The following is a 14,560-nucleotide window of genomic DNA, read 5'->3' as shown; positions in this document are numbered from 1 at the left end:
CAATGACGCAGGTGGTGTTCATCATATTTTCCAATTGGGTCTTCCAAACAGTCTTGGCAGTCGCAACCAAGATCCCAAGGGCAGTGTCCCGTAAAGGGGCATTTGAACAACCAAATTCTTTTTCCTTCTTAATTAAAATATTGACACTAGTCATGTGTCAATATTTTGGTTGGATCATTAAAATATTCCCATAAGGGTTCACTTTCAGGATCAGGGTCTGTATCTTTGGGTTGGATCATTTGGCAAGAAAGGATAGTTTTATTAGATTTTTTGAGATGGGAATGGTCAAAGCTTATGGAAACGATTTTGTCATTTCTTTTGGTAAAAGTTAGCTCACCAGATTGCAGAGATTCTTTTGGTTCCCGTAACTTTTCATAATTTGTGATCCAGGAATCAGGAAGAATTTTAACTAGTTCATCTCTGGAAATTTGTCTGGGTATTTGGGTTCACATGGTGTTTCCTTTGGTAGCATCAATATTCAAGAGTAAAGCATTTTCTCCTCTAGGAAGGCAGAGATCCATGGCATGATTTTTTGTACCCGCCATGCCATTTGGTGATGAAGAGTGGCTTGGATAGAATTTTTTGCTTGTGGAGCTCCTTGGATTTGGACTTGGATTTTTAGTGCTTCGGTTAAGTATGGGTCATAAATGTTAAATTTGGAAATATAGTTATGGAGACAGTCCCAACATTCAAGGTAACTTCTGTAGTACCTAAATTTACATGTTGGTACTCCAAGTATCTTGTATCTAGAAGAGAAAGTCGAGCTACAACATGTTGACCTTTTCTTCTGTGATATGTTAAAAGCGATTCGGATAGCACTAAAATAGATATGGGTAAAACCATGATCTCTCCATTGTCTAGGAAAATCTTGTAAGATTTGAAGGGTGATAAATTGTTCCTCTCGTGTTGCAAGAATAGGATGTTGGTCAAGTTTTGAGGCAGCAATATATTCTTTGATTCCTTTTGGTATGTGTTGGACTAGGGAATGGATTTGGGTCCAACGATACGGACCCATCGGGACTGTCAAAATATGGATCCGGGTCCATTTGCTCAAAACGTTGATCGAAGTCAACTCAAAATGGATTTTTGAAGCAAAAATTTATATTTTATCAATTTTTAACATAAAAACTTTCCAAAAAATACCCGGACTGTACACGTAAATTGAGAAACGCTAAAATGAGGTATTTGAGGCTTCGAAACACAGGATTAGGTTCTAAAACATAAGGTGGCCTATCAGGTCATCACAATTGTATGTCATGTATTCTTCTATCAAGTCTAATCTTCACGAAACACCCTCAAAATTGAGATATAAACTCCAAACAATATTCTCAATTGTTTACAACAACACCCAATCCAAATAAATAATGATTGAAAACCCAAATTCGAATTCAAAGCTTTAAAGCTTTTTAATGGTTGTCAATGGTGGAGAGTCAAACACCTTCAAAATTTATTGATTGACAATTTAAATTTTAACACCAATTGTGCAACATGAAATGAAATTGCTAAGTTAAAAGTTTATAATAAAACGATTGAAATCCATTTAAACTATATACAACATGAAAGGATAAAAAATAGAGAACATTTTAGGAAGAAAAAATAGGGAAAGAACAGAGAATGAGAGATTGAGAGACGGAAAGAGACGGAGAGAGAGAACGCAGGAGAGAGAGATGGGACAGAGAACAAGGATAAGAAATAATTAATTCCTTATTCAATTCCTAATATAAAGGAATACTTATTTAAAACTAATTTGTATATAATTGATAAATTGTATATGACCATATAATTAAATTAAAACTTGATTAGGGAGGATAATAAAGTTTTAAATATTGTATATGAAGGTAAAAATCTCTTTTGGAAATTCTCAAGCAAACGCTACCTTAAACTTGGTCAACAGTCCAAGTGGGCTACAAACCCGGCCCTTAAAAGATCTTGACACGCGCGAGAACGGAAAGTGTGCGAATTTGGTGTTTAACAAGGGCAAGGGCAGTAGTCTACACAGAGACGGAAAGTTCAATCCACCAGCACAGAGAACAAGAGAAATCCCTAAATGGCGACGGCGATGTTCAGATCTAGTATTCGCTCCGCCCTCCGCAGCGGCGCTCCTCGTGTAACTCCGGCTTCCAAGAGAACCTTCTCTTCTCACTCATCCGTTGAGGAAGAGGCCCGTATGTAGTCTCATTCATTTTTAATTTGAATTAGGTTTTATTCGTTCATACTTGCATTGAATCCGATCTTTAATTTTCAATATACAGCTTTTTCTTCTTTCTGGATGCGCTTTCATATGCTATTGTTTATTCACTTTGTCTAGATCTTATGCTCCGTGTATGCTGTATTTACATGTTTTATTGGAATGTAATTAAGTGAAATTGACTTAGAGTTACATTTCATAAAAGATGCAAAAATTGCTTTTTTTGAGAAGTGCTTTTTTCAGAATTGCTTTTCTCAAAAGTACTTTTGGCGAGAAGCAGTTTGTGTTTGACTAATTAGTTTGAAAAGCGCTTCTAAGCAGCAATTAGTGTTTGGCCAAAAAGGCAAGATGTTGGAATAAAATTTGCCTGAGCTGAATTAGTAAAGAAGACTTTTATAGCTTATCCCGACTAGTTTGGGATTGAGGCTCAATTGATTGATTTGTTGTGTTTAAAGTGCTATATTTACATGTTTTATTGGAATGTAATTAAAGTGAAATTGAATTAGAGTTACATTCTGTAGAAAAGACAAGTTACTTGGAATAAAATTGGCCTGAGCATAATTAATATAGAAGATATGTATAGCTGATCCTAACTAGTTTGCGATTAGTCCTAGTTGCTTGATTCGTTGTGCTTAAAGTGATTAACTTGGATGTGTATCTTTCATATGATGTGGCCAGGTGAAGCCTCTAAGTGGGAGAAAATTACTTATGTTGGAATAGTTTCCTGCTCTATTCTTGCTGCGATTTGTCTGTCAAAGGGTCACCCTCACTCTGATGAGCCTCCTGTAAGCATTTTCTTTTACTTTATTTAATGTCAGGAATCTGAACTTTTTGTGTTCAACAGTATGTTCCTCTGTCTATCTTTCAATTTTAGGTGCCGACCTTAGGCTAAAATTAGAAAGTCATATTGGCGTTATCAGAGGGATTTTCACTTCTTCCCTTCGAGTAGTGGAAAAAATCCTCTTAATGGCCTAGAAACAATGAATTCACCACATAAGTGCAATGTGTAGAAATATATCACATATTCAGTGAGCCGTCAGCCTTAAAAGGTTTAAGCAGCTGGAAAATTGCCAACACTTACGAATGCAAGGAAGATATTTAAGTTCTTTTTGTATTAATTCAAAAAGAGAGTTGTGACAGAACATTATAAATCCATAATGGAGGTTTTGGTTGGTTTTCATCGAAAATATATACAACTATGAATAAGATGACATAAGTTCTCTCTATTCTGAAATCTCTCAGTTATTCCTCTTCTATGCTTGAGAAACTCTAATAATTTAAGAAGGTAGTTAACAATACTATTTGAAGCAAGATATCAATGCCCTAAAAATAGTGGATAAAGCGCAATAGGGTTGGCGGGGGGAGTAGGAGACAGTAAGTAGGGAGGTGCAGTTAAAGAGGAGGTTGAATGCCTTCTTTAAGAAAGACAAAATGCGGGAATATGGTTTTAATTTCATATTGTTAAATTTTCATTATTTGTTGATAGATCCAATGTAAAGAAAGGGTAGAATGTACTTATCAGGAAAAAAGAAAAGAAATGGTAGAATGTTATTCCAGCAATTCTATGTTATGTGACAATTTGACTTGTGTTATATAAGTCGTAGTTGAATAAAATATTAAAATAGTAGTTGAGAAGTTAAATTGATATGAGCGGAGTAGCTTCTTCATTTTTTTCTCTTATTTAAATGGTTTGCGGGATTTCTGTTATAGAAGGGACTTTTGAACAGTTGAGTCATAGTATAGAGACACTTGCTGCAAGTGGCCTCCTGAAAAGCAAATATCTAACTTTTATTCCCGACAAGGTTTACTCCTGTTATGCATGTTTTGGTGATTTATTTGGGGTTGCACAGAGGGAAGTGGCTTGATGAGATTAAAAGGATAGTTACAGGAGTAAAGTGTCTCGATCTGTTAACTTCACGATGACAATGTGGAAAACCGTTCTATTGTCATATGCTTTTGAATTCAAGTGTGTAATATGTTATTTCCCTCATCCTGTGTGACTTAATATTACAACTTCAATTATACCGTTGCTTATTCCGCTCGCAGGCTTACTCATATCTGCACATTCGCAACAAGGAGTTTCCATGGGGTAATTATGTAACATAAGTCATTTTTTCATTTTGCTTCTCGATAATTTCATGTTACGGGCTCTTACTTTATGGATTAACTTATTTAAACGTGATGGTTTAAAAAAATTAAGTTGGCGTTTGGACCATATTTGGTTGAAGTTGAAAGAGTATTTGGATGTTGTTATGTTTGGATATGCATTTCATCTGGAAAAAAAGTTGACGTTTTGTGAATGAAAATCAATATTTCACTTGAAATGCTCAAACATGTTTTTCAATATTTCACCAGAATTTTAAATAGTGAAGTTCAAAATTTGCAATTACTGATTGTCAAACAATTATTTGCAAATACTGAACTAAAGAAAGATTTGGATCATGTGCCTCCAAGTAGTCTTTTACAATTACACTAATTAAAGCTAGAATTTGTCTCAATCTCACATAAAGTTTTAGAAGATAGTGCATTATATGAACAATTCAAAAATGTAGGACAAAATTTGCTTGGCCCTTGAAGCTAGGTACAATATATGCATTTTGCTCTTCAAGATTTTACCTATGTGATTGCTCTCTTGATCCCTAGTCCCTTTTGGAATTGCATAAATTGATTATGTCATATGTTGAACTAATTACATATTGTTGGCACCATCCCCAGATAATGAAATGACTGGATTTTTCTTCTAGTTGCATCTGTTGCAAATAGGAAACTGTGATCTGAAATCAAGAATGTCATGTTCTGCTGCATATCTATTCCTGTTTTGGTTGATCAATCCAAGCTCTGAATTGCCTGTGCTACAGGCCTTGTTTTCAATTTAAACATGATTTCACGTATTCTCATTATTTTAATAATTAATTCAGTGCTTATAGCATGTTATTATACAGTTTCTGTGGTATACATCTCTCTGAGGATGTAATATCCATGTTTGCCATATTTTGTGTTTGCATTTAGATCTTCCGTCTGGCTACACAATGTTTTAATACCATACTTTCTCTCTGGCCTTTGGTGAATGCAGGTCCAGATGGGCTTTTTGAGGTCAAGCACCACTGAAACTGCGTGGTTTCTCTGTGAAGGCGTTAAAATAATTCCTGTCCATCCGCGAGGATGATCACATTTGTTGAATTTTCATTAGATGTCTACTTTTGGTTCTTTGCTTATAAGAAACCTTTGCCTTTTCTTTGACATATTTCCATCTTTTGCTGTATACTTACAATGTGCTTTAAAGAATAAGAATTCAGGATAATTATTCGTTTCGATATGGTTGCTCTTAAATGTCCCATTATTAGAGGGAATTATAATTAGGTTGGAGCTGAATTTCTACTAATTTGCATTCTGAATGCCTTGATGCATGACCTTCATTTACTGGATATTATTGACATAGGAGGGTGCGTGTCTGGTGATTCATGGTTTTTGTAAATCTTCTAAGATATGATTGAAGCGTATCTTTCGAGTGATGGAGGTTGGTTATTTAGCTCGAGTAAGCGTGCTGATATATGTGATATAATTTGGTATTCGCGACAATGACCCTCGCCGAACTTTTGGTATACGTATAGTTTAAGAGCTGAAAGATAACGGTAAACAGGTCTTCTTCGAACGCTTAAAGGACTGTATTGATGACTTTGCTGCTAGTGCCGGTATCTTTCCCTTGGCAATTCATTGTTTCTACTTCACAACCTTCAAATTGTTTACCAAACTTAAGTACTTTATGCACGGAAAAGGTCCAGATATGCCAATAAATTGTACGAAATTGTACACATTCGCCCATTGTTAAAAGATGGACTCAATCCTGCTTTTACCGTGTATAAGTTGGATCACATATGTCTTATTTTTAAAAACCTCACTAATAAAATATTTAGTACCAGATTTTGACACGTGTCACAATCCGGAGAACATTACATCTATACCTTGATTTTAAATAATAAACCAACCGGACCCATCACTCTTACTTTGTTAAACCGTCCCGACCCGTTATTCTTTTTTAATAAATTCCAATTTTATTTTATTAACCCACTATCTCACCTAGCTTTCTTCTCCCGATTTCTCCTCTCATCATAGATGCTCCATTAGGGGTTTTTCCCAAATCGTTGACCCAATTTCAGCATTACTTAGGGCTTAGTCTTTGATTTCCAACAACTTTGGTCTTTTATTTCTTTTCTTCGTTCGTGAAATGCCGCAAACATTGAGCTCTTCTAACCGGAGTGTAAGGAATTGTCTCTGTGGAAATGTTGTGCTCCATCTCACTTCGTGGACGCCTGAAAATCCTGGGAGACGTTTCTTTAAGTGCTATAAACGTGATGTAAGTTATTGTTTTCTTTTAAATTTTAAATTTTGTGTTTATAGGTTTTTTGTTTTTTGTTTGAATTAACCAAATTTAGTTGTTATGTTGCAGCCAATATCATGCGCCTATTGGGAATGGGATGATGACAAATTTCATCCAAGAGCCACTATTGTCATCAACAAATTGAAAAGGGAAAAGGATACTCTTGTTGGTGAAAATGATTACTTAAAAAAAAGCTAATTTTTTTAGAGAGAAACCATGTATTTGAAGGAAAAAGTTGTTGATGTTTCAGCTTGAAACTAAATTGTTGGAGGATATAGTTGTTGATTTGGAGGCATCTTCTGTTTTGATAATCTTCCTTCCTCAACTGAAAATGATGGGAGATATGCAAAGAAGAGAGAAAATATATTTGTTATGTTATTGTTCATCCTTGTTGGGTTTATTGTTGGTTATGTATTACATAATTAAGTTATGTAGCTTTTGAATATTAGATGGAATGTAATCATATTTTGTGACGAATGAATGGAATGTAATGACTTTATGTAATTTTTTCTTGTGTAATGATTTGATCTTTATGTAATGAGTTTGCAACAATCTAGATGAAATGTTTAACCAAAAATGATGGTTTGAACTAATAATGTACAACTTAGAATGAGTTTCAACAAAACTAGTTCACTTGTTAACAACGTGTAAATGCAATCTGATCAAATATGCCCTTCAACTAAACGATTCTGATCAAATATGCCCTTCAACTAAATGATTTTGATCAAATATGCCCTCCATACATATAAGTTCTTTCGGAATCTATACAATAAAACCACAAACATACACATGCTTGCTTACTGAAACCATTTCAAGTCAAGCAAAATCCAACAGCTACAAACCAACAGCGAGAACAACAACCAGAACAACATTAACAATATTCATTTGCATAAAACTATTTCAAGTCAAATAGAAAAGGTTTGAATTCACCAAAAACCAATAGCCAGAATTTTATACATAATGTAAGTTCTTAACTAAAAAGCATCTATCCCAAAGGTCTGAAATTACCAAAAACCAACAGCCAGAATTTCATCCATAATGTAAGTTTTTAACAAAAAGACATCTACCCCAAAAAGGTTTCTAAACTTGCTAAACTTCACAATTTGATGTCATCTTCAATTTTTTTTTTGCTTCATCTTGAATCTGCTTGAGTGTGACAGTTGGTTTCCCCTTCCAAATTGCCTTAGCTGGTGAGTAAGGCAAATTTGATGGCATTGTCACTTCATCTGCATCTTCACAAAATTGAATTCTTCTTGTTCCTATTGGTGGCCTTACATGCAGCTTTCTAACTGCAAGTCTTATTTCTGATTCAGCAATAATCATTGGCCTCAGAGGTGGATCTTCATCAGTACCAATAACAGGACCATAGCCTTGTGATAAACCATTTGCGGCATAAGAGGATTCTTGTGTCTGTTATGTTGCAGGTTCACTATCCAAGTCCATTCCTTCATCTTTAGAAGCAGCAGATGCAAGTGGAAAATCTGGAGCTGAGGTCTAACTTGAACCACCTTTTAGGTGTTTCCTTTTCCTTTATTTTGAAGTGTCTGCATTAGTTTCTCCTGGCACCCAAAAAAAATTATTCGAAGTTGTGACAAATCATAAAAGCCAAATCAGAATTCTTTACCTTGAAACAGCCCCTAACATTGTGGTTTTTCCCACAACAATTGCTACATGTCATCACAACTCCCTTTCTTGAGTAACTCCACTCTTCAACCCTTTTCCTTACTTCATCTGATTCCCTGGTTCTCTTTTCTCTAGGTCTTCCCGCATTCTTGGAAACATCAGGAGGTTCCCTTGTCTGAGATGGTTTTACTTTCCAAAAAACTTTCCCCCTACTTTCCATGATTAGATTGTCTAAGTTCTTGGCCCTAGGCCTCAAGTTTCTTATAATCATCAATAAAACTGCCCTCTAACTTCTTAAGTGCCAAATTCTTGGCCCTTTTAAGCTTAGATATTGACATATTTAATTCAAACTCAGTCTCTAAATCATCTTTCATTTCCTTCAGGCTATACTGATAATTATATTGTACTTTTCTCTTTAATAGGTGTGCTAAAGTATTCTGATCGGCTCTAGAATTTTTGAAGCAAGGATCACATGTATGGACATCTTTTCATGTCTTCATTTGATAGCTATCACTATTGCCATCCTGTGAGATATAACATCTAAATGAACAACCAGTAGCACACTTATAGCTAGCCCTAGTTGAATCAGTTTTTGATCACCTGCAACTCTATTCTACTAGCCAATGCATAGAGGTTGAATATTCTTCTAGCTTCTTCAATATCCTTAAATGTTATACCTAAATCCAACTCCTTAAAATGTTCTAACCTATCATTTACAGCCCTTTTTTCTTCTAGACTAATAGCTTTAAGTTCTGAATAGTCATATTTAGAACCTTTTGAATCATCAAAACTACCACCACCCAAACTACTTTCACATTTAGAAGCTGCATCAATGTCTACAAAATATTCTCTTTATGATGAATAATATTTGGGCAAACACCATAGCATCAAACTCATCCACAACAAAAAAGTTAATGACATTGAACTCTTTAGAGAATAAGTACTGAAGAGTCCTCACACCATCATCATCAGTTACCAGGTAGTACCTCCCGAAGGTCCAGTCACTAAAAGTTGCTCGACTGAGCTAAATCCTAAATTTTTGATAAATTCTTCACACAAACTTTTATAGTTGACAAGGCAAGAATCATAACCAGCTAAAGTATACACATGCTTCTGATCATATACTATTTCATGTGAAAATACCCAATTACCTCCATAGTGAAATACCAGGTCCACTTTAGCAATCATCTTCAGTTTGTATCATATGCAAAGGTATAAAAAGATGGACAAGTGAGGGTCCACAACAGTAAATAGAAAGCCATAATCATGACACACGTAAAAAAAAACTAAAAATAAACGGCTTCAATGCAGGACCACAATCAGACAACAAAATCATCAATTACAACACATTATTTACTTTATTTTATTCTTTAGTAGGATAAAGTACAATATAGATATCAATAAACAACAACCCTATTATAAGACAAGAAACCCTAACCCCACATATAAAATACAAACAAACAAACCCTAACCCACAAATAGAAGAAAAAACAAGACAAAAAAATAACATACCTTGAAAAAGCATACAACCTTTGAATTTTCTCTGAAAAGGAAACCCGAGGTCCAGCTTTGTAGTGTGGTCGGCTGAGGAGAAATTGAGAGAAGAAATCAAGGTGAGAGAGTGAGTTAATAAAATAAAATAGAGATTTATTAAAATAGAATATCGGGTCGGTTTAATAAAATAAGAGTGAATTTATTATTTAAATCAGGGTATAGATGGAATGCACCATATTATGACACGTGTCAAAATTCGGTACTAAATATTTTATTAGTGAGGTCTGTTAAAAAAGGCATATGTGACCCAACTAGCCGTAAACGGCAAGGGCAAGATTGAATCCACTTTTTAGCGACGGGCAAATATGTACAATTTCGTATAGTTTACTGGCAAAATTTGGACCTTTAGAAACTTATTTAAGTATATTGAGATCACAATCTCCAAAATATTTTTCAATAATATTTCTCCATTATAAGATTGTCTTTCTTATAACATAGGATTGTATCCCTCCATAAGCGTTTTTATGAAACACAACTTACGCGATTTAACTTCACAACATTGGAATAAAAAAAAACTCAGTTGTTTATAAAATAAATATTAGTAACTGAATATGCCATTTTAGATATATAAACAAATGATTTATTAAAAAAAATTTGTTTAAGTATGTTCAAATTACAATCTCGACAATATTTTGATTTTAAGATCGTCTTTCATATAACATAGGCTATTATATCTATTCTTAAGCATTTTTTTTTTTGAAACACAACTTAGGAGATGCACTTTATTATATAAAAATAGACAATATATATAGTTTACCATCGAAACTTAGGATCAAATCCATGTGACACACTTTCTGAGCACGATTAACCTTTTACACACCCAACTTATTTCAAAGTGTATTTAAGACAAACCATATTTGCTATGTGGTCTACGCGTGTGAACCAAATAAATAAGACCTTGAACCCTTTAAATTTTTTTCCCAAATCCTCGTTTATATACTTTCCTTTTTAAAAAAAATTTATTGGTCCCCACTAGTGGTGGCAAAATGATTCAAAGAAAATAGTTAACCACCCATATTATCCACTAAAAAATGGGTTGGATAATGAACTTTTTAAAAACGGGTCAAATATGGATAAGAACCATATTATCCATTTAGAAAATAGATAACCAATGAGTAACCAATGAGTCTAATTTTTACATTTGTAAAGCCTCAAATTGGGGGTTCCTCAAGTTAAGGAGACTAAGAATTCTCCCAAAAGTGACATATACAAGAAGTCATGGATAATATGGGTTCCGCTGATTAACCTTTTTTTATCCGTATTAAATATAGGTCGGATCGGATAATTGATCTGTTTTTTCATTGCCCGTTTTTAACTTGAACCATATCCGACCCGATCCGCCCGTTTACCACTCCTAGTTCCCACAAACCCATCCCTTCCTTCTCCTCTTTTTCTTCCTCATACCCCTAACCCTAAAAATAGGGACAAAATAAAAAGCTATGGGGAGTTAAAGCATCCAACTAACCTAAAAGGTTTTTACTACTAAAAGAGAAGCATCTATAAAATACTCTTTTCTGTATTATTTTTAAAATTTTCAATTCCAGAAAAGATTAAAATACTGTGAAAACGTATATTACTCTTCTCTGTGAGTAATGCTTTTCTCTCAAAAATTTGGGGAAACGTGTGATAAATCTTAAGAACCAAAACGAAGAAAAATACAGTTATTTTTTTTGACAAAGGTCCTTTGAGATTTGACCTGGGGTTATCGTTTACCTCTCTGGTTTTTTCTCAAAGGTGAACAATGGAGAAGTTTCAATTTACTTTTTATGTCTTCCGTTCTTTGTCTATGGTTTGTTATGGGAGGTATCATTGCAAAAGTGCATATGTGTGAAGCTTAGAAGGTGGTTATGGCTCTTTTTTTCAGTGGTCTCCGGCGACGGCTGAGGGCAAAAGAAGATGGGATTTTAAATTAGGGGTTGTAACAACAAATTTTCGCGTCAGAGAAAAATAAATAATCAAGACTGAAAAATTGCGTAACAAATGTAGTATTTGATTTCAATAAATGAAAGTGTTATAATATCTATGGTATTCCTCTGATTCTTCAAGAATGTAAAGTATCTTAATGAACTTGACTTTGATTTGATTCAAGGGCTTGTAGAACATGGTCTTGAATCTCCTTCTTGAACTTGAATTTGGGTTTGATCACAAACAAGTACTTTGATCTTGATCGCCTTGGTATTTGATTTGACTTTGTTCTTGAACTTGTAGCTTGAGTACTTGAACTTGTAGCTTGTAGATAAATTTGCAGTGTTTGATCCACGAGCTCTCTGCTTGCCTTTTGTTATCACTTCTGGTGTCTTCTAGCTTTACGAAGACCTCTATTTATAGTTGTTGATGTGGTTCTGCGATTTGATTGGTCCGTTTGAACTGACCAGTACCATCCAGACACTTGGCATGATTTAATTAGCTCATTTATTTAACTTGGATTGCCACATTTCTTGACACATGTCATGATTTCATTGGCTCATTTACTTGTCTTGGATTGCCACATCACTTGACACATGACATGATTTTGTTGGCTCGTTCTTTTGACTTGGATTGCCACATCACTTGACACGTGGTATGAGCCTGAGCTTTAAGATGGGCTAATAGCCATTTGGACCTTGGGCTAATGAAGTGAGCTTATCATTTAATTTGTAGTCCAATTAAATATACTAGCCCAACACTTATATTTTGAATTTAAATAATTAACCCAATTTACTAGCCACAATATTTGTTTGGACTAATGTCTTGAATATGATTCGAATAATTTGTAATTTAAAATCCAACTAAATTTAATACTTACAAATGTCCTCTGCTTCAAGGCTTATCGTGGCGTGAACTTTGCAGATTAGGCTTGAAGTAACGAGTAATTTGTTTTTTTGTTTTGTTTACACGTTGATTGATCAAGCGCGTGAGGCAATCATTGCCTTATTTAGGAATTACGTAAGAATTTGTGTTTGACACAAATTTAATACTCCAAAATGGCCTCCTTATCTAGCATCCCTTTTTAAAACAAAAATAAGAAGTCATCTGAGTCCCCCTTTTTTTTAATATAGCAAAATTCCATGATTATAGGAAATACTTGCATCATTCCACGTGAGTTTATGCTTCTGCAAATTTTATTTGAGCTAGATTGTAAACCCATATCTAAGAATTTGAATTATGGATAGAGTTTCTGCTCAATATTATCCGGGAGATTATCTCCTAATCAAATTAGGATCCTTGATATGTTTATCATTTGAGATCAAGTAGAATCAGATAAAAATATCCATCTCCATCTAGGACTCTATGTCTTACTCAATTTCCATCTCTATAAATATGGAAGCATAACACCGTTTTTTACTGTGCAATTTCAAAAGAGCATAAGAGTCCCTTTTTTCTTCTTTAGAAGGCGATCCTTTTTTGTTTCTATTACGGCTAAGAGGTACATGTAAGACTTAGTGCTTCCCTCTATGATAAGAAAAAGAAATGCCATTTGTCCTCAGAATTATCTTTGTTGAATGCTTGGCTTGTTTCTCTTTGTATATTTCCACTTTAGATAGGCTCTTTATTTAATTTTTTGAAAAGCTTGGTGTTGACCATCATCATTCCATGGATATATATATGTAAGATTTCAATGCCATAGAAATTTGCATGTTCTGATCTTAAAGTGTCAACATACAAAGTACTGTAATTTCTAACTATTTGAGACGGTAGAAATCACAGTGAGATTGTATCCTCATATTTATGTGTTAGAGTGATAATGACTATTATATTCAATGACCTCAAACGTATGCATTAATCTTGATGTATCCTCTGGATAATTAAGTCATGTTATATTTGGCTGTATATCAACACATAAATCGCCAAATACTTGCACCACCCGCCAAGCAAGATAAAATATATCATGGGAGCTAATTTTTTTCCGAGGGTCATGGTCCTTAATTCTTTATTCTAATGTTTTTGATTCCCTTTTTTGGCAAAGACATCACTTCATACGAGGCAGAGGCTATACTTCGTACGAGGTGAAAGTTTTCAACGTCCGAGGCAAAGACTTTATTTTATTTAAAACTTGACTTTCTTTGGCTACGACAAAGACCATTATATCGTTTGAACTGAAAATTTTATTTTATATGAGGCAAAGAACATTACATCATGTTGGCCGAAAAATTTATTTTATTTGAAAATTTAACTTTCTTTATCTGTGGCAAAGATCATTACATTATTTAAGTCAAAAATTTTATTTTTATATGAGTCATAGACCATTACACCATCTAAGCCAAATATTTTACTTTTATCTGAGGTGAAGACCATTACACCATCTGAGCCAAAGATTTATTTTATCTGAAGCGAAGACCATTACACCGTCTAAGCTAAAGACTTCACTTTATTTGAAAATTTGACTTTCTTTTATCTGTGGCAAAGACCATTACACCATCTAAGCCAAAGATTTTACTTTTATCTGAAACGAAGACCATTACACCTTCTAAGCTAATGGCTTCATCTTGTTTGAAGATTTAACTTCATTTTATCTGAGGCATAGACCATTATACCGTCTGGGCCAAAGATTTATTTTGTCTGAAGCGAAGACCATTACACCGTCTAAGCTAATGACTTCATATTGTTTAAAGATTTAACTTCATTTTATCTGAGGCATAGACCATTACACCGTCTGGGTCAAAGATTTATTTTGTCTGAAGCGAAGACCATTACACCGTCTAAGCTAATGACTTCATCTTGTTTGAAGATTTAACTTCATTTTATCTGAGGCATCCATTACACCGTCTGGGCTAAAGATTTATTTTGTCTGAAGCGAAGACAATTACACCGTCTGACTTAAAGACTTTACTTTTTAT

The 14,560-nt window shown here is 34.2% G+C and overlaps 1 protein-coding gene across 2 annotated transcripts; it reads left to right on the top strand.

Annotated features, from left to right (window-relative positions):
* Positions 1-1,943: 1,943 nt before the first annotated feature.
* LOC107782102 (cytochrome c oxidase subunit 6a, mitochondrial) lies at positions 1,944-5,502 on the top strand. Of its 2 annotated transcripts, XM_016602937.2 has the most exons (4): positions 1,952-2,165; positions 2,867-2,973; positions 4,235-4,277; positions 5,262-5,502. In XM_016602937.2, the coding sequence occupies exons 1-4, from the start codon at positions 2,048-2,050 to the stop codon at positions 5,294-5,296; spliced, it is 303 nt and encodes a 100-aa protein (XP_016458423.1). In that variant the 5' UTR covers positions 1,952-2,047; the 3' UTR covers positions 5,297-5,502. The 2 variants fall into 2 exon arrangements, with proteins under 2 accessions (XP_075105915.1, XP_016458423.1); XM_075249814.1 differs by lacking the exon at positions 4,235-4,277 and having other exon boundaries at positions 1,944-2,165.
* Positions 5,503-14,560: the final 9,058 nt, after the last annotated feature.

Source organism: Nicotiana tabacum, chromosome 3 (assembly GCF_000715075.1).
Source record: "Nicotiana tabacum cultivar K326 chromosome 3, ASM71507v2, whole genome shotgun sequence".
Taxonomy (NCBI): domain Eukaryota; kingdom Viridiplantae; phylum Streptophyta; class Magnoliopsida; order Solanales; family Solanaceae; genus Nicotiana; species Nicotiana tabacum.
This window is presented reverse-complemented; position numbering and strand designations above follow the sequence as displayed.